The 21949-nt window shown below is 43.9% G+C and overlaps 1 protein-coding gene across 6 annotated transcripts in view; it reads left to right on the top strand.

Moving 5' to 3' along the window:
* dgkz (diacylglycerol kinase zeta) overlaps positions 1-21949 on the top strand; it is a 549506-nt gene that overhangs the window by 381295 nt on the left and 146262 nt on the right. For all 6 annotated transcript variants that reach the window (XM_033039211.1, XM_033039212.1, XM_033039207.1 and 3 more), the window contains 6 exons: positions 1371-1433; positions 6468-6541; positions 7471-7582; positions 10501-10700; positions 13037-13137; positions 19093-19172. In XM_033039211.1, the coding sequence (XP_032895102.1) occupies positions 1371-1433; positions 6468-6541; positions 7471-7582; positions 10501-10700; positions 13037-13137; positions 19093-19172 (630 nt within the window). The remainder of the gene's footprint in view (positions 1-1370; positions 1434-6467; positions 6542-7470; positions 7583-10500; positions 10701-13036; positions 13138-19092; positions 19173-21949) is intronic.

The following is a 21949-nucleotide window of genomic DNA, read 5'->3' as shown; positions in this document are numbered from 1 at the left end:
CAGGGAATTATCAGCACTGACAGAAGCAGCATTTGAGTCCAAAGAAACATTTGGTTAGAAGCACGAAAAATGGGAAGAGATGAGGTGGCATTGAATTAATAACAAATAATTTGTGGGAGATTCAGTGCACAATTATGGCCTCCCTGTTAAGTGTGTCTATGTGTTCAATGGCATTGAAATGTGCCCAGATTTTTTGAGATGTCGGGTCCAGAGAATTGGCATAGGGTCTCTGAAGAGCAGGGCTAAAGGTAGGAGCTAGTAAAGATGTTGTGCCATTCGGGACCACTGTAATAAATCTCTTGGCAACGGAGATTGTGTTAGTTTGGTGCAAACACAGGAACTGCAGATGCTGATTTACACAAAAAAGACACAAAGTGCTTGAGTAACTCAGCGAGTCTAAAGAAGAGTCCCAACCTGAAACGTCACCTGTCCATGTTCCTAAGAGATGCTGCATGACCAGCTGAGTTACTCCAGTGCTTTGAGTCTTTTGTTTGTGTTTATTTGGACCTGGAGTGAGCTGTTTGCCCAGGAATGTGTATGAACTTGAGGGAAGAGAAAATTCCTTTTAAAAGTTAATAAGCTCTGTAAAGCTTTAAGCCCCTGTCCCACTTACGTTTCCTTGGCACGCTAATTACGCGACCTCGTGGTCGCGTTGATGCGCGATGGTCTCGCGCGACTTCATGCGTCCACACAGCCGTCTGGAGCGCGTGACGTCATTTGAAGATGGACTCAAAATGCTGGGGTAACTCAGCGGGACCGGCAGTATCTCTGGAGAGAAGGAATGAGTGATGTTTCGGGTCTAGACTCTTCTTCAGTCTGAAAGAAGGGTCTTGACCCGAAACGTCATCCATTCCTTCTCTCCAGAGCTGCTGCCGGTCCCGCTGAGTTACTCCAGCATTTTGTGTCTATCCTCAATTTTCTTGGCCCCGCTCTGGGAGTAGAATTGGGGGCGGATCCGGACTGCAACGGCCGTGAGCCCCAGGGTGAGTTCACCGATCGTTTGGCTGCTTCTGCTGCTGTTGGAGGTGAGACGTTGCGTTGGGCCAGAATCTTGGGCATGTCCCACTTTGGCCGTCAGTTATGCGACAGGCCGGTGGCGCGCAAAGATTTTGTTTGCAACAACATTTCGGAGCGCCACGCGATACCGCGCACAACTCCATACCCCTCCGCGCTTCTCAGTGGGACCGGTCCCGCGCGGCCACACGATGCCCGTGCGCCTCAACGCGACGACGAGGTCGCGTAATTTGCATGCTAAGGACACGTACGTGGGACAGGGCCTTTACTCTTCATTATTTGAAACGTTAACTGCTATTTTCTCGTGCAGTGTTGGTTACCTATATAACTGTGTCACCCTCTCTCCTGTTATCTAGACGGCAGTTTCGGATTTCTTAACGGGAAGTTCTAAAGATTTAGCCAAGCACATCAAAGTGGTGGTAAGTGTAAAGATTTCCCCTGGAAAACACAAGGCTATGAGCGATGTTCTAACTCATTCTGTTTAGAACACTCTGAGTACTTATATACTGAGTCCAGTAGCCTGCAAGGATCTCTGCCCATCCCCAGTGGTCTTCTTCGACCTCTCTGTGATCTCTCTCTGTGATCTGCAAGAATCTTGTCATATCTCCAATAATATGAGGATCCATGTCGCATTCCCAGCAAACCGTGAGGATTCATACCTTGGCCAGAGAGCCTCCCATGGTGCGCAACTCTGTAAATATATGCATAGAAGTAGGCTCTTCATCCCCTTCTTCTGCCATTTAATGGCTAGTACAGTTCGTCCTGCTATAATGTATGTTTCCATATCAAACGTTGCATAGAAAGTGAGTGATGTTTTCGGAATATTATTGCCATTACACGGGCTGAATTAGTTTTAATGTGATTTTGATCGGGAACTAGAGAACCACTTACCAAGCACAAAAAGAAATAGCTGTGATTGATTGAAACAGCACGTGAACAAAGCATCAATTGCCATGTTTTCATTCCCTGCAGTAATCAAATTGTCAAGCAATCACTTCTATTGACATGTGTGCAACAATACTCCATTAAACCCTGTAACATACAGCGCTTAGTATTTTTTAGCCTGCAGTAACGAAACTTATTGCTATTGTAAAGATGAGACACAAGAAACTGCAGATGCTGAAATCTTGAGAAAAGCACAAAGTACTGGAGGAAATCAGACAGCCAGGCAGCGTCTATGGAAGGAAAGGACAGGCGATGTTTCAGGTTGGGGCTCCACTTCAGCCTGATTGGAGTAGGGGGAGAAAGCTGGAAAAGAGAGGTGAGGTTGGACAAGGCCTGGAAAATGATCGGTGGATTCATGTGAGCTTGGGTGTGATTGGCAATTGGATGGAGTAAGTGGCAAAGGCTAAAAGTGAAAAGGAGACAAAAGGTTGTCAGATAGGAGAGAAGAGGAGTGAAATATAAAGCCAGGTGGAGGGATATGGGTGGAAGGAGATGGGGGAGGGGTGAAAAGGGAAATGGGAGAGTCATGATGTATATCTTGCCATTATTAGACACTGCTTCAAAATGCATCATCTCTGAGCTAAATTTCATCCGCCATTGATATGTTCAATTTACCAGCTGATCATTATCATCATATGGATCAGCTATTGAATCCACTTCTCTCTGCAACCTTTTAGAGAGATAAGGTTTAGAGGGATATGGGCCAAACTAGGCAGGTGCGACTAGTGTATATAGGGCATGATGGTTGGCGTGGGTAAATTGGCCCATAGGGCATGTTTCCACATTGTATGACTCTATGACTCTAACCTTCTGTTTTCCACGGTAGACAAAAATGCTGGAGAAACTCAGCGGGTGAGGCAGCTTCTATGGAGCAAAGAAAATAGGCGACGTTTTGGGTCGAGACCCTTCTTCAGACTGATGTGGGGGTGGGGGGAGGGGGGAAGAAGAAAGGAATAATAATAATAATAAATTTTATTTAATGGGCGCCTTTCATACATCTCAAGGACACCTTACATAGTAATCGGAATAAAAACATATAATCGGAATAAAACAAGTAATTAAAGACATCACAGTGACACAAATTAAAAACAGAATTCAATCCAAAAACAGAAAATCAAAAACACAGTGTGAAAAGAGAGCAGCGGCAGCCAAAGCGCGCCAGCGTCCACTCTCTCTTCACGGCAGCCATCTTGGACACAGACCTACAGGACTACAATTAGACAAAAAAAAATCATCCCCCCACAGTGGATAGCACTGTGGAGGAAGGCACAATGTCCAGTCCCCACCCCATGTTCACCCCAAAGTCAGGCCTATTGAGGCCACCGCAATTGCCTGTACGGAGGCCCGATGTCCCTGGCCGTTCTCACCGGGTGGTCTTGCCCCGGCGTCGGGAGAGTCCTTTCGGCGGCTGGGCCACTTGGAACGGCCGCTTCTTGGTTGGAGCCCGCGGCTGCCGAAGCCGACAAGGCCGCGCCGGTTTGGAGCTCCCAGGCTCCAGATGAAAAAGTCGGCGCCCGCTCTCCGCACTGCCGCCTTGCCGCCTCTACGCACGCCGTCTCTCCGCGCTCCGCAAACCCGCAGCCCGGAGATGTTGCTCACGGCGGTCCAGCTCGCCAGAGCTCCAGCGCGGCGACCCAGGCAAGGCATCGCCCGCTCCGCTCCGCTCCAGCGCTCCAATGCTGTGCCGCCACCCAGGCCGAGGTGCTGGGTGGTTCCCGCCAAGAAACGGCGCTCCAAGCCCGCTGGTAGGCCACGAGGACGGGTCGACGGGCAGCCCGGAAAAAAGGCTGCCACACCGACCAGGTAGGGACCTATAAATAAAGTAACACCTACCCCCCCACATTAAAAGACCATATCCCCTACAAACAAAAAAAAAACAGGACTCACTAAAAACTAAAAAAAAAAACGAATTTAAGACGGACGGCTGCTGGCTAGCAGCCGTTCACCAAGAGGCAGAGACTGGGCTGTGGGAGAGCTGGGAAGGGGAGGGGAAAGAAGGAAAAAGCAGGGACCACCTAAAATTGGAGAAGTCAATGTTCATACCGCTGGGGTGTAAACTACCCAAGCGAAATATGAGGTGCTGCTCCTCCAATTTATGGTGGGCCTCACTGGCCATGGAGGGGGCCCAGACCAGAAAGGTCGGATTCGGAATGGGAGGGGGAGTTGAAGTGCTGAGCCACCGGGAGATCACGTTGGTTATTGCGAACCGAGCGGAGGTGTTGGGCGAAGCTGACATCTAGAGCAGCAGATGCAATAGATGAGGTTGGAGGAGGGTGCAAGTGAACCTCTGTCGCACCTGTAAAGACTGCATGGCCTCTTGGATGGAGTCAAGGGGGGAGGCAAAGTGACAAGTGTAGCTGTTGCAAGGGAAAGTGCCAGGAGAGGGGGTGGTTTGGGTGGGAATGGACGAATTGACCAGGGAGTTATGGAGGGAGCGGTCTCTGCGGAAAGCCGAAAGGGGAGGAGATGGGAAGATGTGGCCAGTGGTGGGATCCCGTTGGAGGTGGCAAAAACGTCGGAGAATTATTTGTATGTGACGGCTGGTAGGGTGGAAGGTGAGGACTGCCCTTGTTACGAGTGGGGGGATGGGGAGTGAGAGCAGAGTTACGGGGTATAGAAGAGACCCTGGTGAGAGCCTCATCTATAGTAGAAGAGGGGAACCCCGTTCTCTAAAGAATGAGGACATCTCCGATGCCCTGGTTTGGAACACCTCATCCTTGGTGCAGATGCGGCGTAGACGGAGGAATTGGGAGTAGGGGATGGAGTCCTTACAGGAAGCAGGGTGGGAAGAAGTGTAGTCCAGATAGCCATAGGAGTCAGTGGGTTTATAGTAGATGTCGGTCAGTAGTCTATCACCTGCAATGGAGATAGTGAGGTCTAGAAATGGTAGGGAAATGTCAGAAATGGTCCAGGTGTATTTGAGTGCCGGATGGAAGTTAGTGGTGAAATAGACAAAGTCAGTGAGTTCTGTATGGGTGCACGAGGTAGCACCAATACAGTCGTCAATGTAGCGGAGGTAGAGTTCGGGGATAAGGCTACGGTACGCCTCGAACAAGGATTGTTTGACGTACTCTACAAAGAGGCAGGCATAGCTGGGGCCCAGGTGCATGCCCGTAGCTACGCCTAGTATTTGGAGGAAATGGGAGGAGTCAAACGAAAAGTTGTTAAGGGTAAGGACCAGCTCGGCTAGGCGGAGGAGAGTATCAGTAGACGGAGATTGGTTGGTTCTGCGGTCGAGGAAGAAACGGCAGGGCTTTAAGACCCTCCTGGTGGGGAATGGAGGTGTAGCGTGACTGGACATCCATGGTGAAGATGAGGAAATGGGGGCCTAGAAAACGGAAGTCCTGGAGGAGACGAAGAGCGTGTGAGGTGTCTTGAACATAGGTAGGGAGGGATTTAACCAAGGGGGATAGGATGGAGTCGAGGTTTGCGGAAATAAGTTCGGTGGGGCACTATATATTTTCCACTATATATTACGAGTATGGAAAATGGAAGCAGGAGCAGACCAAATGACCACATCAGTCTACTGCAGATTTCATGGCTGATCCTGAGCCTCATTCTCATTTCTGCTCATTCCTCTATTCATGTGATTCTCGAAGTGACAAAAATTCCACTGAAGTCAGCCTAGAGCATACTCAACGTACTGTGTATTTACTGCCCGATGTAAAGTGCTGATGACATAAAATGCTCAGCATAAAGAATCTTCTCATCTTGTTCATAAATAGTTGACCTCTAATCCTCAGCATTATGAGCAAACAAATGGGCCATTCTTGAGGCCCTAAAATATGTTGTGAATGTGAAAAGCAAAGATCTTGGTACAGATCCCTTGGGAAGCAACTCTGGACTCATTCTATGGAGAGATGGCTGAGGGAGGCCCAGGACATGTAGTTCAGTGTTCTGGGCTACAAATGCTACAGGAAGGATAGAGGTGAAGGTATGAGAGGAGGGGCAGTTAGTATTTGATGAGGGAGAACATTACGCCAATACTTCGAAGGATGTGTAGATTGATCGGGGCTGCTCGAGGTTGACTTTAAAATGCTGTACTGAAGTGTTTTGAAACAGGTGGGGTTTTTTTTAAGTTGTGGTCAAATTATGTTTTATTCATAGTTGTGGTTTAAACATTACCCGTAACAGCACTAACTAACAATAAAATATGACTTGCCGTTGATTTGATTTGATTTGATTCAACTTTATTGTCATTGTGCAGAGTACAAGTACTGAGACAACAAAATGCTTTTTTCACCATACAGCCATATGAATAAAAAACAATTAAAACATTAAAATTAAAATTAATTAAGAACACAAAACACGATAGTTTAAGGGGTTGGTGGAAATAATATTTTTTTTTGGCATGACCGCTTGCCTTTAGTGACTTCTCTCTCTGGATTATTAAATATTCCTAATTGAAATATCTGTAGTGGCCCAGCTAGATTCATTGCACTTGAAATGTTGTCGGTTTTTAAACTGGTTCATAAACATTGCCTTTCTCTGTTCTGTGTTCTAATCAGTGTGATGGATCGGACCTGACATCAAAGATTCAAGACTTAAAACTACAGTGCATTGTCTTCCTGAACATTCCAAGGTAAGGTGCCTCTTGGAACTTAATTGCCACTGCATTACCCGGCCAGTCATTCTGTAATGTTAGCGAATCAGAGGATGATTAAGGGCCTGTCCCACTTAGGTGACTCTAGGCGACTGCCAAGGAATAGTTTTAATAGAATTCACCTACGACAGCACCTAAGACTACCTACGACAGTACCTACGACTGTACCTACAACAGCACCTACGACTGTACCTACGACAGCACCTACGACAGCACAAATTGTCGCCACTGTCACCGAAAATGTTTTAACATGTTGAAAATGTTGTGGCAGTCGCCTGTAGTCGCCCAAAAAATTGGCTATGTGGGACAGGCCCATTAGCTATTTCATCCCCGGTTTGGAATGTTTGTTTCTTTATTATCCCATTCTGAGCATTGAGCCTCTACCCTAGCCTGTTCCAGGATAGTTGTACCCAAAGATCTTTGTTTGTATTCGTAGAGTAATGTTTGATATTTTGTATCTTTTTGATAGCCTCAGTTATTAGAAGAGCTGGTTTAGCAGGATAGCAAGCCCAAGGAACTAGGTAGAGAAAACTGAAAACTGGAATAGAAAGTGTATGTGGGTACTTTTATAAAAAAAGAAATTAGGCCAAAGAGAGGGCACAAAATACCCCTGCCAGACAAGATTAAGGAAAATCACAAGAGATTTTACAACTATGTTCAGGCAACATGATATCCAGGGATATCTGGGCATAGAGATGGAGGAAGTAAGTTTAAATGAAGACTTGTTATCTGTATTATCCCTGTTTGGACCAAGACTGTGATTGGCTTTGGAGCTGAATAGACTTGATAAAACCTTGTTGCCTCTTGGTGGCTCTGCTGGCACCTTGCTCGTGACTGAAGATACACCCAAAGGTAATGTCATAAATTGTGACATTTGTGTAAAAAGTGCATTTTTAAAATCCCTGCAGGTACTGTGCTGGCACGGTGCCGTGGGGAAATCCCGGTGAACACCATGATTTTGAGCCACAGCGCCATGACGACGGGTGCATTGAGGTGATTGGCTTCACCATGTCATCATTGGTATGTCTCCATTATCTTGGCTCTTTGTTTCTGTCTCTGCTGATTGGAGTTTTGGCCCTTGTTTATGTTAACTGCTTAATAAGTAACACTCAGAAGAGGAAGAGGCTGGTCTTCCATTCAGGTCTTCCTGGTTACTCTGTTAGGTTAGGATTGATCTCACCTCATCTCTACCTGACCGGGCCTCGGGTGCTGTCTGAGTGGAGACATTTTCCTTGTGATGGTGTGGGTTTCCTCCAGGTGCTCCATCTTTCTCCCACATCCCATAGACGTGTGGATTTATCCTCTGTATTAAAAAATATATATAAAGTGTCCCTAATTTATCAAGAGTAATTGAGAAAGTGGGATAACATAGAACTGGTGTGAAAGGTAATCGATGTCAGGTGGACTGGATGGGCCTAATTCCAAGCTGTATTTACTAAACTAAACAAAATAACGTGTTGCATGTGTTGCTTTAAACTTGGTGCTTTAAACATGACTACAGTTATTACTAGTTCTGATTTCCCGAATTGCTTTGATTCTCAGTTCCAGCTAATATTTCTGAGTATATCAATTCTGCTGGACAGTAACCTACTTCTTAGTTTGAAGACAGTGGGTCTCTATCAGAGGCTCTGAAAGTGAATGCTGCCTCTGTTAAACAAGAGGGTATGAGACGTGAATTGGCCAAGATTGACTGGCAATTAATTCTAAAAGGGTTGACGGTGGATATGAAATGGAAGACATTTAAAGACTGCATGGATGAACTACAAAAATTGTTTTTTAACCCAGTTTGGCAAAAGAATAAATCAGGGAAGGTAGTGCATCCGTGGATAACAAGGGAAATCAGGGATAGTATCAAAGCGAAGGATGATGCGTACAAATTAGCCAGAAAAAGCAGCATACCGGAGGACTAGGAGAAATTCAGAGACCAGCAGAGGAGGACAAAGGGCTTAATTAGGAAAGGAAAAATAGATTATGAAAGAAAACTGGCAGGGAACATAAAAACTGACTGCAAAAGTTTTTATAGATATGTGAAAAGAAAGAGATTAGTTAAAACAAATGTAGGTCCCTTGCAGTCAGAAACAGGTGAGTTGATCATGGGGAACAAGGATATGGCGGACCAATTGAATAACTACTTTGGTTCCGTCTTCACTAAGGAAGACATAAATAATCTGCCAGAAATAGCAGGGGACCGTGGGTCAAAGGAGTTGGAGGAATTGAGTGAAATCCAGGTTAGCCGGGAAGTGGTGTTGGGTAAATTGAATGGAATAAAGGCCGATAAATCCCCAGGGCCAGATAAGCTGCATCCCAGAGTACTTAAGGAAGTAGCTCCAGAAATAGTGGATGCATTAGTAATAATCTTTCAAAACTCTTTAGATTCTGGAGTAGTTCCTGAGGATTGGCGGGTAGCAAACGTAACCCCACTTTTTAAGAAGGGAGGGAGAGAGAAAACGGGGACTTACAGACCAGTTAGTCTAAAATCGGTAGTGGGGAAACTGCTAGAGTCAGTTATTAAAGATGGGATAGCAGCACATTTGGAAAGTGGTGAAATCATTGGACAAAGTCAGCATGGATTTACAAAAGGTAAATCATGTCTGACGAATCTTATAGAATTCTTCGAGGATGTAACTAGTAGCGTGGATAGGGGAGAACCAGTGGATGTGGTGTATCTGGACTTCCAGAAGGCTTTCGACAAGGTCCCACATAAGAGATTAGTATACAAACTTAAAGCACACGGCATTGGGGGTTCAGTATTGATGTGGATAGAGAACTGGCTGGCAAACAGGAAGCAAAGAGTAGGAGTAAACGGGTCCTTTTCACAATGGCAGGCAGTGACTAGTGGGGTACCGCAAGGCTCAGTGCTGGGACCCCAGCTATTTACAATATATATTAATGACCTGGATGAGGGAATTGAAGGCAATATCTCCAAGTTTGCGGATGACACTAAGCTGGGGGGCAGGGTTAGCTGTGAGGAGGATGCTAGGAGACTGCAAGGTGACTTGGATAGGCTGGGTGAGTGGGCAAATGTTTGGCTGATGCAGTATAATGTGGATAAATGTGAGGTTATCCATTTTGGTGGCAAAAACAGGAAAGCAGACTATTATCTAAATGGTGGCCGGTTAGGAAAAGGAGATTCAGCGAGACCTGGGTGTCATGATACACCAGTCATTGAAAGTAGGCATGCAGGTGCAGCAGGCAGTGAAGAAAGCAAATGGTATGTTAGCTTTCATAGCAAAAGGATTTGAGTATAGGAGCAGGGAGGTTCTACTGCAGTTGTACAGGGTCTTGGTGAGACCACACCTGGAGTATTGCGTACAGTTTTGGTCTCCAAATCTGAGGAAGGACATTATTGCCATAGAGGGAGTGCAGAGAAGGTTCACCAGACTGATTCCTGGGATGCCAGGACTGTCTTATGAAGAAAGACTGGATAGACTTGGTTTATACTCTCTAGAATTTAGGAGATTGAGAGGGGATCTTATAGAAACTTACAAAATTCTTAAGGGGTTGGACAGGCTAGATGCAGGAAGATTGCTCCTGATGTTGGGGAAGTCCAGGACAAGTCCAGGACAAGTCATAGCTTAAGGATAAGGGGGAAATCCTTTAAAACCGAGATGAGAAGAACTTTTTTCACACAGAGAGTGGTGAATCTCTGGAACTCTCTGCCACAGAGGGTAGTCAAGGCCAGTTCATTGGCTATATTTAAGAGGGAGTTAGATGTGGCCCTTGTGGCTAAGGAGATCAGAGGGTATGGAGAGAAGGCAGGTACGGGATACTGAGTTGGATGATCAGCCATGATCATATTGAATGGCGATGCAGGCTCGAAGGGCCGAATGGCCTACTCCTGCACCTAATTTCTATGTTTCTATGAATGAAACTTGATGCTGTCGGTTTCATTTGCCTTTGTGTTGAATTGACTCTTCTCAATCTTTGTGGTATCCAAGGCTGCTCTGCAAGTCGGTGGACACGGAGAACGTCTCCACCAGTGCCGCGAAGTGACGCTAACGACATACAAGTCAATACCAATGCAGGTGGATGGGGAACCTTGCAAGCTTGCACCGTCCATCATTCGGATCTCATTACGGAACCAGGCCAACATGGTCCAGAAGACCAAGAGGAGGACATCTATTCCACTACTCAATGAGTAAGTACTGACAAACAAATTAGAACTTGCATTTAATTTAAAAACCAAAGTGGTTCCAATAGATTGCCATGTGTTGTTTGGAATTCGAATCAGGGAACCCTGTGTTCCAATTTTCGCCTCTTATCTAATCTGAAGGAAGATTGGTGGAATGAGTAGTATAGTTAATCGATGAAAAAGGATCAGACTTACAGATCCAAAAGGCCTTTACTGAAACTGCAATTACTGTGTAAAGCCATTAATAGAGCAACCAATTTTAAGAACCTCATAGAAGATAGACACAAAATGCTGGAGTAACTCAGCGGGACAGGCAGCATCTCTGGATAGAAGGAATGGTTGATGTTTCAGGTCAAGACCAGACTGAATCAGGAGGGAGATCCAGAGATAAGGGAATGTAAGGTGTGAAAATGAGACAAAGGGGATGGAGATTAAGGAAATTGTAGAATATACCATTGTACTGTTAGCTAGGCGAAGGTAACAACAGAGCAAACAAATGTAAACAAGGTGCAAAGCGATGTAAAAAAAATTCTGATATCCACAAATGATTATTTAAAGTGTCTAGTTTTGGCATATCTTTTAAGCCATGATAGATAACTTCCTAACCAACATGAAGAGCCTGTATTTAATCAGGTAACATTGTTAATGGACGGGAGTTGACAGTAAAGGACGTGGGTTGACTTTGCTCCCCAGAGCATTTGTCGTTATGGTCAGAGATAATGTGACATTCCTTGCTTAGGCTCACCATTCCTCACATTATTGATTACTGAGGGGAAAAGAGTTGAAAGTGTTTTGGAAGGTGAACCATATTGCACCTCTTACTTGTTTTCAACTTAACCAATCTGATGCATACATCGATTAATAAAGTTGTGCTTGTGAATGAAATTTGGTGACAAAAAATGTCAGTTCTTTAGAGTGAAGGTTAATGACCAGTTTTGCTTGAATGGATCAATTGTGTGCTGGTTAATGATTAATATTTCTGAATATTTAATGGAATTAAATTTAAGGTGGCTATTCATCAGGAAATGATTAAGTGCAACGTAAACCATCAAAAGAGTATTAGTAAAATGGATTGGATATTAAATGTCAGAGATTGATTGAGATGAATGCTGTTTAATGCTGTAATTCACTCAATGACGGGTTGTCACATAGTAAATCCACTGATTTCTCTTACTTCAAAGAACTCGTCATTTGGTTATATATAATTTCCTTTTTGTCAAACCTTGCTGATTTTGGCAATACCTGTGAGCTTTTCAACGTAATATTGTCCTTAAAATAGGCTTCCAAGTCTTTCCCTGTGACAATGAAGTTTCCTGCTATTTGTCTCCTTCCTGTAGGAATAAAGGAGTTACAGTATGTATGTTACCTACCAATCTAATGAAACATTTGGAAAATTAAAAAACAATGCGTTAACCTTCCCTTACGGCTCTTGGATAAGACATTGTCAGGATGTCAATACCACGGCCCTGGTTACGGTAATTTTCCTGAGTTTCTCCCCTCATCCCAATTCATGTGAACCGCATTGGAGGCATTTAATGCAGAAAGTCGTGGCGAAAGGAAAGGTAGCAGGGAAATTGCAAGCATCTGTTATTAGGAACATGATAACAATCCACTTGAAAAATAATAAGATTAAGCAGAGTCAACAAGACGCCAAGAAGGGGAGATCATAGTCGATATCTATCATGTTTTTCAGGGATGCAACAAGCAAGAATAGATAAGGAAGGAAACATTTGCAGTGTCTTTGAATTTTAAAAAAGGTCTTGGAGAAGGTACCCTTCACAAAGTTCTGAAAGAAAATTCAAGCACCTAGGTGTAGGAAGGAACTGCAGATGCTGGTTTAAATTGAAGATGGACACAAAATGCTCGAGTAAATCAGCTGCACAGGCAGCATCTCTGGAGAGAAGGAATTGGTGATGTTTCGGGTTGAGACCCTTCTTCAGACTGATGTCAAGGGGGAGGGAGGTACACAGATAGCGAAATGTATAGTTAAGGAAGTGTAAGGTGTGAAAACAAGACAATGGGAATGGAGATCAATGAAAATGTAGAATAGATCATTGTTACTTGGGGGAAGATTGTTTGGTTTGTCTATGCCAAATTATGGTGTTCCAATGTCATGGTATAATGCATGAATCCTCATGGACATTATAGAGAAAGGAGTTGAATTGACAGATTGTCTCTAAGATATTGAGAAGACATCACAATATTCCATTGTCCATTCATTTGTCTAAGACAAATATGTTGACAAGTCAACATTATTTCTAGACTCACTATGTAGTTTGAATTTGGGTCTTTGAATTAAAGGTTTCATTATATTCCATTGAAAATTTTTATTTTTGTTTCAGTCAGCAGATGATATCTGAAAGCGTGAAGATATGTGTGAATCGGATCAGCATGCACGACTACGAAGCATTGCATTACGACAAGGAGAAGCTGAAGGAAGCCTGTAAGTCCCTGGATTTCTGGAACAAGGCTTGCTGTCTATTCCTTCCCTGTTTTAAACGATACCTAGAGTGCCTTTTACGACCCAAAGCACTTCACAGATAAGGAAATATTGTCGGCAAGTGTGGCAGCCAGCTTGTGCATAGCAAGGTCCCACCAAAAAACAATGGTCAAATAAAATATTTCTTGTCATGTTTCATGGCCTAAAAATCCATCAGGCGAGAATGAAATGCTTGAAGAAGGAGAAAGAGGTGCAGCGCTCAGGCCTTGAACCTGGTGAGACGCAGGAGGAGCCCGGCCAGGACTCACCCTACAGAGCCCAGTCCCTCCGCGCACTAGAGTCTCCCAACCCCTGCAGAGTAGTTATTAAGATGGCTGATCCGTGGGCGGTTGCTGCTGGGACGCAAGTCGGGGCCTGATCAACCCCGGCTGGGTCGCCTGGGCGAGGGTGTCTGATGTTGTGAGGCCCGAAACACCCGATGACCCCAGGTCACATCACTGAGGATGCGTCCCAGCGCATCTAGAAGATGTATATATTTTCACACTGAAATTACTTTTACTCAAGGCTAATACTGACTGCACATATTTAGTGCATCCATTCAGCCTATATCAGGGTTTACACACCTTGTGTTTGTCCAATTCTTTTGGAATTTACAGTATTTCTTAAAAAGGATATGACCTCAGTGGTATGAGTACTGGATCACTGGAGCGAAAGGGTGTTAACATTTGGCTTGCTCTGGCCCAGTAAGTGCAGTAAACAGCTTGGTGAGATTATCAACGCCCACAAACATCTGATGTAATCAGAAGATGACACAACTTTACTGATGAAGCACAGCAGGATTTTGTATTCCAGCCTAGTCTCATCTCAGCAAGCAGCCTTTGTTCATTTTGAAAGAGAAATAATGGTCCAGGCAGAATTTTAAAATTGTTTTTTAACCAAAACCTTTTTTTTTACTTTCGAGGTTCATAGACTTGTTCCCAGCAACCTTGTGGGGAGGAGGTTGTTTAACAGGCAAATGGCAGCAAGCTAAAAATATAAACAATATATTTTTAAGAGGTTTGCTAAATGACCACCAGGTGACAGCATTGGGTAATACTGAATGTTTGTGACAAGGTCTCGGACTGATCTCACCATGCGATGTATTTAGTGCTGGGACTGTCCTGTGTTTGTATCCATATACAAGAGTTGTCCTGTACATGGAATAATAGCTACTGTGGTACAGGTACGGTGATGTGTAAAAACTACCCAATGCATTACAAGTGTAGGAAGGAACTGCATATGCTGGTTTAAACCGAATATAGACACAAAAAACTGGAGTAACTCAGCGGGACAGGTAGCATCCCCGGAGAGATGGAATGGGTGACGCTTTGGGTTGAGACCCTTCTTCAGACTCCAGACTTTAGACTCTAGCCTGAAGAAGGGTCTCGACCCAATACGTCACCCATTCCTTCTCTCCAGGGATGCTGTCTGTCCCGCTGAGTTACTCCAGCTTTTTGTGTCTATCTTCAGTGTGTTACAAGCACGGTTTTGTGTTTGTAACCGCACCCAGAGTATTAAAGACTTGATCCTGTATTTGTAGCCTTACCCAGTGTTTTCCAGACAATGTCTTGTGTTCATAACATTGTCCATTGTTACAGACACTGTGTTTTTTCATCCACACCTCACTATGGTCCAGTAGGTGTAATTAACAGCACAGTGAGATGTATTACAGGCCATGCCTTGTCTTTGCAACCACGTCCATTGCATGACAAAGATTATTCCCTGCCATAGAGGGAGTGCAGAGAAGGTTCACCAGACTGATTCCTGGGATGTCAGGACTGTCTTATGAAGAAAGACTGGATAGACTTGGTTTATACTCTCTAGAATTTAGGAAATTGAGAGGGGATCTTATAGAAACTTACAAAATTCTTAAGGGGTTGGACAGGCTAGATGCAGGAAGATTGCTCCCGATGTTGGGGAAGTCCAGGACAAGGGGTCACAGCTTAAGGATAAGGGGGAAATCCTTTAAAACCGAGATGAGAAGAACTTTTTTCACACAGAGAGTGGTGAATCTCTGGAACTCCCTCCCACAGAGGGTAGTCGAGGCCAGTTCATTGGCTATATTTAAGAGGGAGTTAGATGTGGCCCTTGTGGCTAAGGGGATCAGAGGGTATGGAGAGAAGGCAGGTACGGGATACTGAGTTGGATGATCAGCCATGATCATATTGAATGGCGGTGCAGGCTCGAAGGGCCGAATGGCCTACTCCTGCACCTAATTTCTATGTTTCTATGTTTCTATGTTTGTTACACATCCAGTTTATTACAGGCACTGCTCTGCTTGTAACTGCAATTATTATAAAATGCACCATTCTGTGTTCACTACACATCCTGTGCATCACAGGCACTGTCATGTGTTTGTAACCACATCTTCAATCATACTCTATACATGATCACTGTCTTGTACTTGTAACAGCTCCTTGGCATTGATGTACTGTCTACTGATTGTGCTGAGCCCTGACTATGAGCTGTTCTGCTTTGCCTGGTGCGGATATAGATATGAGAATTCTGGAAGTGCAACGTTAGTCAGGCTTGGTTATGCACCCGTCAGCAACAACCAGTTGAATTTACAATAGCATAGAGACTGAAGAACCATAAAGAAATACATTAATTTGAACATTGAATACTTAAAGGCTTGGATAGAGTGGATATGGAGAGGATGTTTCCACTAGTGGGAGAGTCTCGGACCAGTGGTCATAACCTCAGAATTAAAGAATGTTCCTTTAAGAAGGAGATGAAGAGGAATTTATTTAGTCAGAGGGTGGTGAATCTATAGAACTCTTTGCCACAGAAGGCTGTGGAGGCCAAGTCAATGTATACTTTTAAGGCGGAGATAGATAAATTCTTGATTAGTACGGGTGTCAGAGATTATGGGGGAAGGCAGGAGAATGGGGTTAGGAGGGAGAGATAGATTAGCCATGATTGAATGGCGAAGTAGACTTGATGAGCCGAATGGCCTCATTCTGTTCCTATCACTTATGACCTTATGATCAGACTGTCCATTCATTAGCAAAATAATATTGAAAACTCTTGTTAAATATATGCTGATTTTTAATTTTTCGAGCAGCGCTGCTGAGCCAGGTTCCACTTTGTTCACAAGGATAAATATAAAATAAAAAGCCACAAATAAATAAGAACTTCTGAGTAGATGAGCTGCTGAAAATGATGCGATCTGGTCACTATATTGTGGGAATTGTTGCAGAGTACTCACTCCTCTCTAACTCTGAAACTCTTAGTTATCATTGAGATTTTAAAATATTGTTATTTTTAAAGTAGTCATAAATATTCTGGTTTCTGTGAAGTTCTTTGCCCACAGCCTGCAAGAGAGAGTTGAAGAAAGTACGGTACTTACCACATCTGCTGCATGTCTCAGTTTGGGGCTCTGGAATGCCGGAGTTAATAAGCCTGAGATTGTCATAAGCACTAAGCTGCCACACCAGGATCAACTCCTTTGATCTGAAAGCTTTAGGGCAGACCTGGTCAGCTGTATTTATGGGTCAATAATAAAAAAAATACCACTGCAGCCAGTCTGACTGAACTTTTGTCAAGAGCAGAGAGGAGATGTTTGGTTAAGACCAAAATGTGTTTGTGTTGAAAAAGTTGATTTGTGACAGTGTTCAGCTCAAGGATTTAGTGGAGCAGGAGCTGTGTGTTTATGTTGTTACCGAGGGATAATTTACTCCACTTTGGCCTTTACTGCTGTGTCCTTTGTGACTGGATTCCTTATCCGCATGATGGAGGAGGGGAGGTTTGCAGACATACTTGTCAGCATATTTGTGAAATAGGTTGAAATCAAATAACGTTTCTGGCATGCAAGTTGTACTTGAATCCAAGTCGCAATCTTTTGCATTGGTCGTAAATCATCTAATTACACAATCAAGCCCCTGGTTATAGTTTTCTCTGCATTCGATATAAATGAAAAATCTAATTTCACATATGAGAAAACGTACTAACGGCATTTTCTCTTGCACATTGGTTCCATTTTAGCTTTCTGCCACCAGCGCCCACCCCCACCCCCAACCAAGTTCTAAAATGAGGGCCAGATTGTGTGCAAATAACAAAAAGCTGCAAATCACTTATAAAAGGCAGAGCTAGTTGAAATCCTCTGTTCGAAGAGGTTTGAGGACTTGTTTCGTGTGATTCATAATGGGAGTAGATTCTGATATTGGCACAACTGCTGTAAAATAATACAAGGACTCATCTTTCACAAAATTGCTCCCATTATTCACGCAGACAAATTTGATGATAGTGGAAAAAATTATATATGTAATATTACAGTACAGCATATTGGTTGAGCATATTTTGTTTTTCACCTTGGTGTGAGACAGTGACTGAAGTTGCTGTCCTGGGAGGTGCAGTAGTGTCACACTTCACCCTGGCATGGAGTAAAATATTTCCTATCCTACTCTGGTGGACACAGCATTTGGTACTTGCCCTGGTCAAGTATGAAATATAGACTGGTTCATCCTGATGACAGTGCCCGCTGGTGAAGTGCAACCTGCACTAGCGATGGGCAGTATTTGGGCTGTTTTTGTGAGGGACAGTCTGTTGACATTCTGCATTTGGGGATGGCCAATCTGACAATACCCCATGTTGGTTTATTTGCAGTGGCTGAGCATAAGTACTGCTGTCCTGCAATTGAACAGTAGGCTCTTTCTTCATTTGCTCCCTGACAACCTTCGATAGCTAGCCATCACCTGGCCCAACAAGCTGCTGGAGAGCCACCAGAGCAACTTGGGTGGTGTGGTATCTGGAATAATGTTGACAGCTGTCTGAGCTTGGATGGTGTATATCACAGCTTCCAGAGCAGCATTGATATATTAGTGGCTTCCCCCTGGTCACTGTGCAAACCCGAGCCTTGCTGTCGGATGCTGAACCACGGCTAGGTCTGGACACGTCGATATGTAACCGACAGCCACTTCCACTTCCACATTGGAAGGTCTGTGTTCCAGGGTCTGTGGGGCACTGATGCCTGTTTGCCCGTTAGTCACGCACTAACAGGCAGCAGTGACCGTTGTGGGCGCTATTCCAGCTGGAGCTGCCGTTATTGACTCTGCCATTATTGAACATACAAATCGATAAACCATCAGTGGAGCCTGACAATCTTTCTGAGAATCCCAATGCTAAAAATCTCTTCATTGCTAAATGCAATGCGGAATTAAGTAGTTAATTACTTCGTCAATTAATTAAGTAGTAGGCAGCACAGTGGCACAGTAGTAATGGTGCTGCGTCATAGTGCCAAAGACTCTGCTTCGATCCTGACTCTAAACTGCCCCTACTATGCAGGATGCAAAAGTGGGATGACATGAATCTACCTGTGCGGATGATCAATGGTTAGCGTGAACTCGATGGGTCGAAGAGCCTGTTTTCATGCTGTATCCATTAACTAAACTAAATTTAGTAGATGTTAAATATTTGGACCTTGTTATAAAACTTGAACATTGTAGAGATTAATTGTTGAAAAAAAAATAACAGCAAGAGAAAATTGTGCCAGGCATTGTTTAGTTGAGAGCACCCACAGATGATGATTGGGTCACGTAGTACCCAAGAACTTTGATCACCACCAGCACGGACTCTTGAGCAGTACTGCTGAAGATGAAGTTGTAAACTGAGGTCCCGTGCACTGCTGGGATGGATGCAAAAGAGCAAGTGGCATAATTTTGATGAAAACCAGAGGAGTTCCTGATGTCTCGAATGCTATTTGCCCTTGAGCCAATAAAAGCAAATAATCAATGCGGTTCTGTTTGTGCAGTCTTATCCTGTGAGCTGTTGTATTTCCTACATTGTTATACTTATTACATTTTGAAAATGCTCATCTGTAAACTATTTGGTGCAATTTGACTGCAAGTCTTTTTATTGTTAATTGGTTCGACACATTTTGACATGTGCATTGTTTCAAATACTTTTTTTGACCTGTTTCAGCTGTGCCTTTGGGCATCATCGTCATCCCTGGGGATAGTAACCTGGAGATCTGCCGCACTCACATCGAGAGGCTTCAGGAGGTACGTCTTGGGATGGTTGTTTTGGGGAGCGGTGGTGGGAGGGGTTGATATAACTCACTGTTACACTAACACATAACACATTTCATCATGTTGGAATTCAGTTTGATTTAATGGGGATTTACAGAATATCTCCAGTGGCAATGGTGAGGTTTACTCTCCACTACCCTTTGTCATGGCTGTTGGTATTGCTGCTGCAATGCTCAAAGTAATCAGTGTATTTGAAACCCAGATATCCTGCAGGAAAGTTGGTGGCTGGTAGAGTATCAGTCCCTATTGGAGCATTGGAGTGTTTTAGACAATAGACAATAGACAATAGGTGCAGGAGTAGGCCATTCGGCCCTTCGAGCCAGCACCGCCATTCAATGTGATCATGGGTGATCATCCCCAATCAGTACCCCGTTCCTGCCTTCTCCCCATATCCTCTGACTCTGCTATCTTTAAGAGCCCTATTTAGCTCTCTCTTGAAAGCATCCAGAGAACCTGCCTCCATCGCCCTCTGAGGCAGAGAATTCCACAGACTCACAACTCTCTGTGAGAAAAAGTGTTTCCTCGTCTCCGTTCTAAATGGCTTACTCCTTATTCTTAAACTGTGGCCCCTGGTTCTGGACTCCCCCAACATTGGGAAACATGTTTCCTGCCTCTATAGTGTCCAAACACTTAACAATCTTATATGTTTCAATGAGATCCCTTCTAAACTCCAGAGTGTACAAGCCCAGCTGCTCCATTCTCTCAGCATATGACAGTCCCGCCATCCCAGGAATTAACCTTTTATCCTGCTTGGGTACAATGAGGTTATGTGGAAAGAAAGAAACAGAGGTGGACTCCTTGAACATACTCTAGTCTGACCCTGGAGGTATGGAGTGAAGACCAAGGAGGGCTATTCCAGAGGATACACTTGAGCACTGTCAGGGTTAAATATTGTCAACACTGGTGCAGACCTGGGCACAGGTAGCTTACTGAGCTCTTCATTATTGATTCACAGCAAGTGTAAACCAGATGGAGATGGAAGGAATGGAACTGCCATATATTTCCAACTTAAAAGAAATGCTTTTTTTTAATTGAGAGTAAGGACTTTTTGTAACCATTAATTTAAGAATCAGTCCCTTCTGTATCCAGTATCCGAGAAGCATCCACACTGTTCACATACTCTCAACTGATTAGAATTTAGATGTCCGAAGAAGGGTCTCGACCCTAAACATCACCATTCCTTCTCTCCTGAGATGATGCCTGTCCCGCTGAGTTACTCCAGCTTTTTGTGTCTATCTTCAAAATTTAGACTATATGGCTTCTTGTAATTGCAAAAATTGCAAAACATTCCCAAACTATGAATCCACCTAAGTTACTCTAGAGAAACTCCAGGATTTTGAGATCATCCCTTCCCCTCCATCTTCACATCCCCATCCTTCCCCAGGAAGGAAAACACCCTCCACAAAATGTCTCACTCTAGCTCCTCTGAATAACACTTGGATAATATGAAGTACAGGAAGAATGAAGTGCTGAGCAATTTCAGTTTGCGGATGATGTCCCTTTAGAACGCGGGTCCATGCAAGGGCAGAACGGTACATGCACCCTGAGGTCCAGAAGACTGGTATTTGCTTATCTCTTGTTTCTGTTGTTAATATTCATAGAATTAATTCAGTCGTAGAACTACCTAATGTCACCTTTATGAAAAAGCTTTCAGCGTAACTCAATTCTGGCAGCTCCAGTGTTTTGATCATCAGATTTATTTGACTTAAGAGGAACATTGCCTTTGAAAATGAAGAGTTTTCATGTCAATGTGTCTTTTTTATTGACATGGATAAGAAATCACGATGACTGGTTAAGGGATTGAAATAAGGGCAGTGGGGAGCGCTTGCTCATCAGAGCGAAGCATACAGTGGTATTTCCCAGGGCTCAGCCGTAGGATCACTGCTGTGTTTGATGTTGAATACAGGAGGAAAGAACGGAGCTTCAAATTTGCAGATTGCACGAAACATGGAAAGGGAATTAAAATTAGGGAGTGATTAAGAGGCCATGGATTGGCATAAAATGGATTCACACCCAGCAGAATAAATTTATCGCAGGGAATTGTTTGATAGATTTTGCTCGGAAGAGTGCATGTAGTTTTTAGTTTTTGAGATACAGCGCGAGAACAGGCCCTTCGGCCCACCAAGTCCGCGCCGACAAGCGAACTCCGCACATTAACACTATCCTACACACAATAGGGACAGTTTTACACATACACCAACCAATTAATCTACAATCCTGTACATCTTTGGAGTGTGGGAGGAAACTGAAATATCGGAAAAAACCCACACGATCACCGGGAGAACGTACAAACTCCGTACAGACAGCACCCTTCGTCAGGATCGAATCTTGGTCTCCGGTGTTGCAAGCGCTGTAAGGCAGCAACTCTACCTCTGTGCCACTCTAGAGAGGTTATATAAAGGAACAAGATGGTGCAGAAGTGGATCTGCAATCATTCAGTACAATTGCTTCACTCTTTCAAATCTTTATTTATCTGTACACCGTGGATGGCTTTATTGTAATCATGTCTAGTCTTTTCGCTGATTGGATAGCACACGACCAAACAGCCTTTCACTTTCTCGGTACATGTGACAATAATAAGAATAAACTTAACTAAACTAAACCATTTTAATGCTATGCCCAATGCAAGGGGAGCTGGGCGTTCACATACACACCTTTGAAAGTAGCACATCAAGCTTAAAGGGCTGTTACAAAAGCCTATGGGGTGCTGTGCATTATAATAGGATATGCAAGAACGCAAACAAAAAACT

This window comes from Amblyraja radiata, chromosome 20 (assembly GCF_010909765.2).
Source record: "Amblyraja radiata isolate CabotCenter1 chromosome 20, sAmbRad1.1.pri, whole genome shotgun sequence".
Lineage (NCBI taxonomy): Eukaryota > Metazoa > Chordata > Chondrichthyes > Rajiformes > Rajidae > Amblyraja > Amblyraja radiata.
The sequence above is the reverse complement of the archived record's forward strand: the minus strand, read 5'-3'. Positions and strand labels throughout refer to the sequence as shown.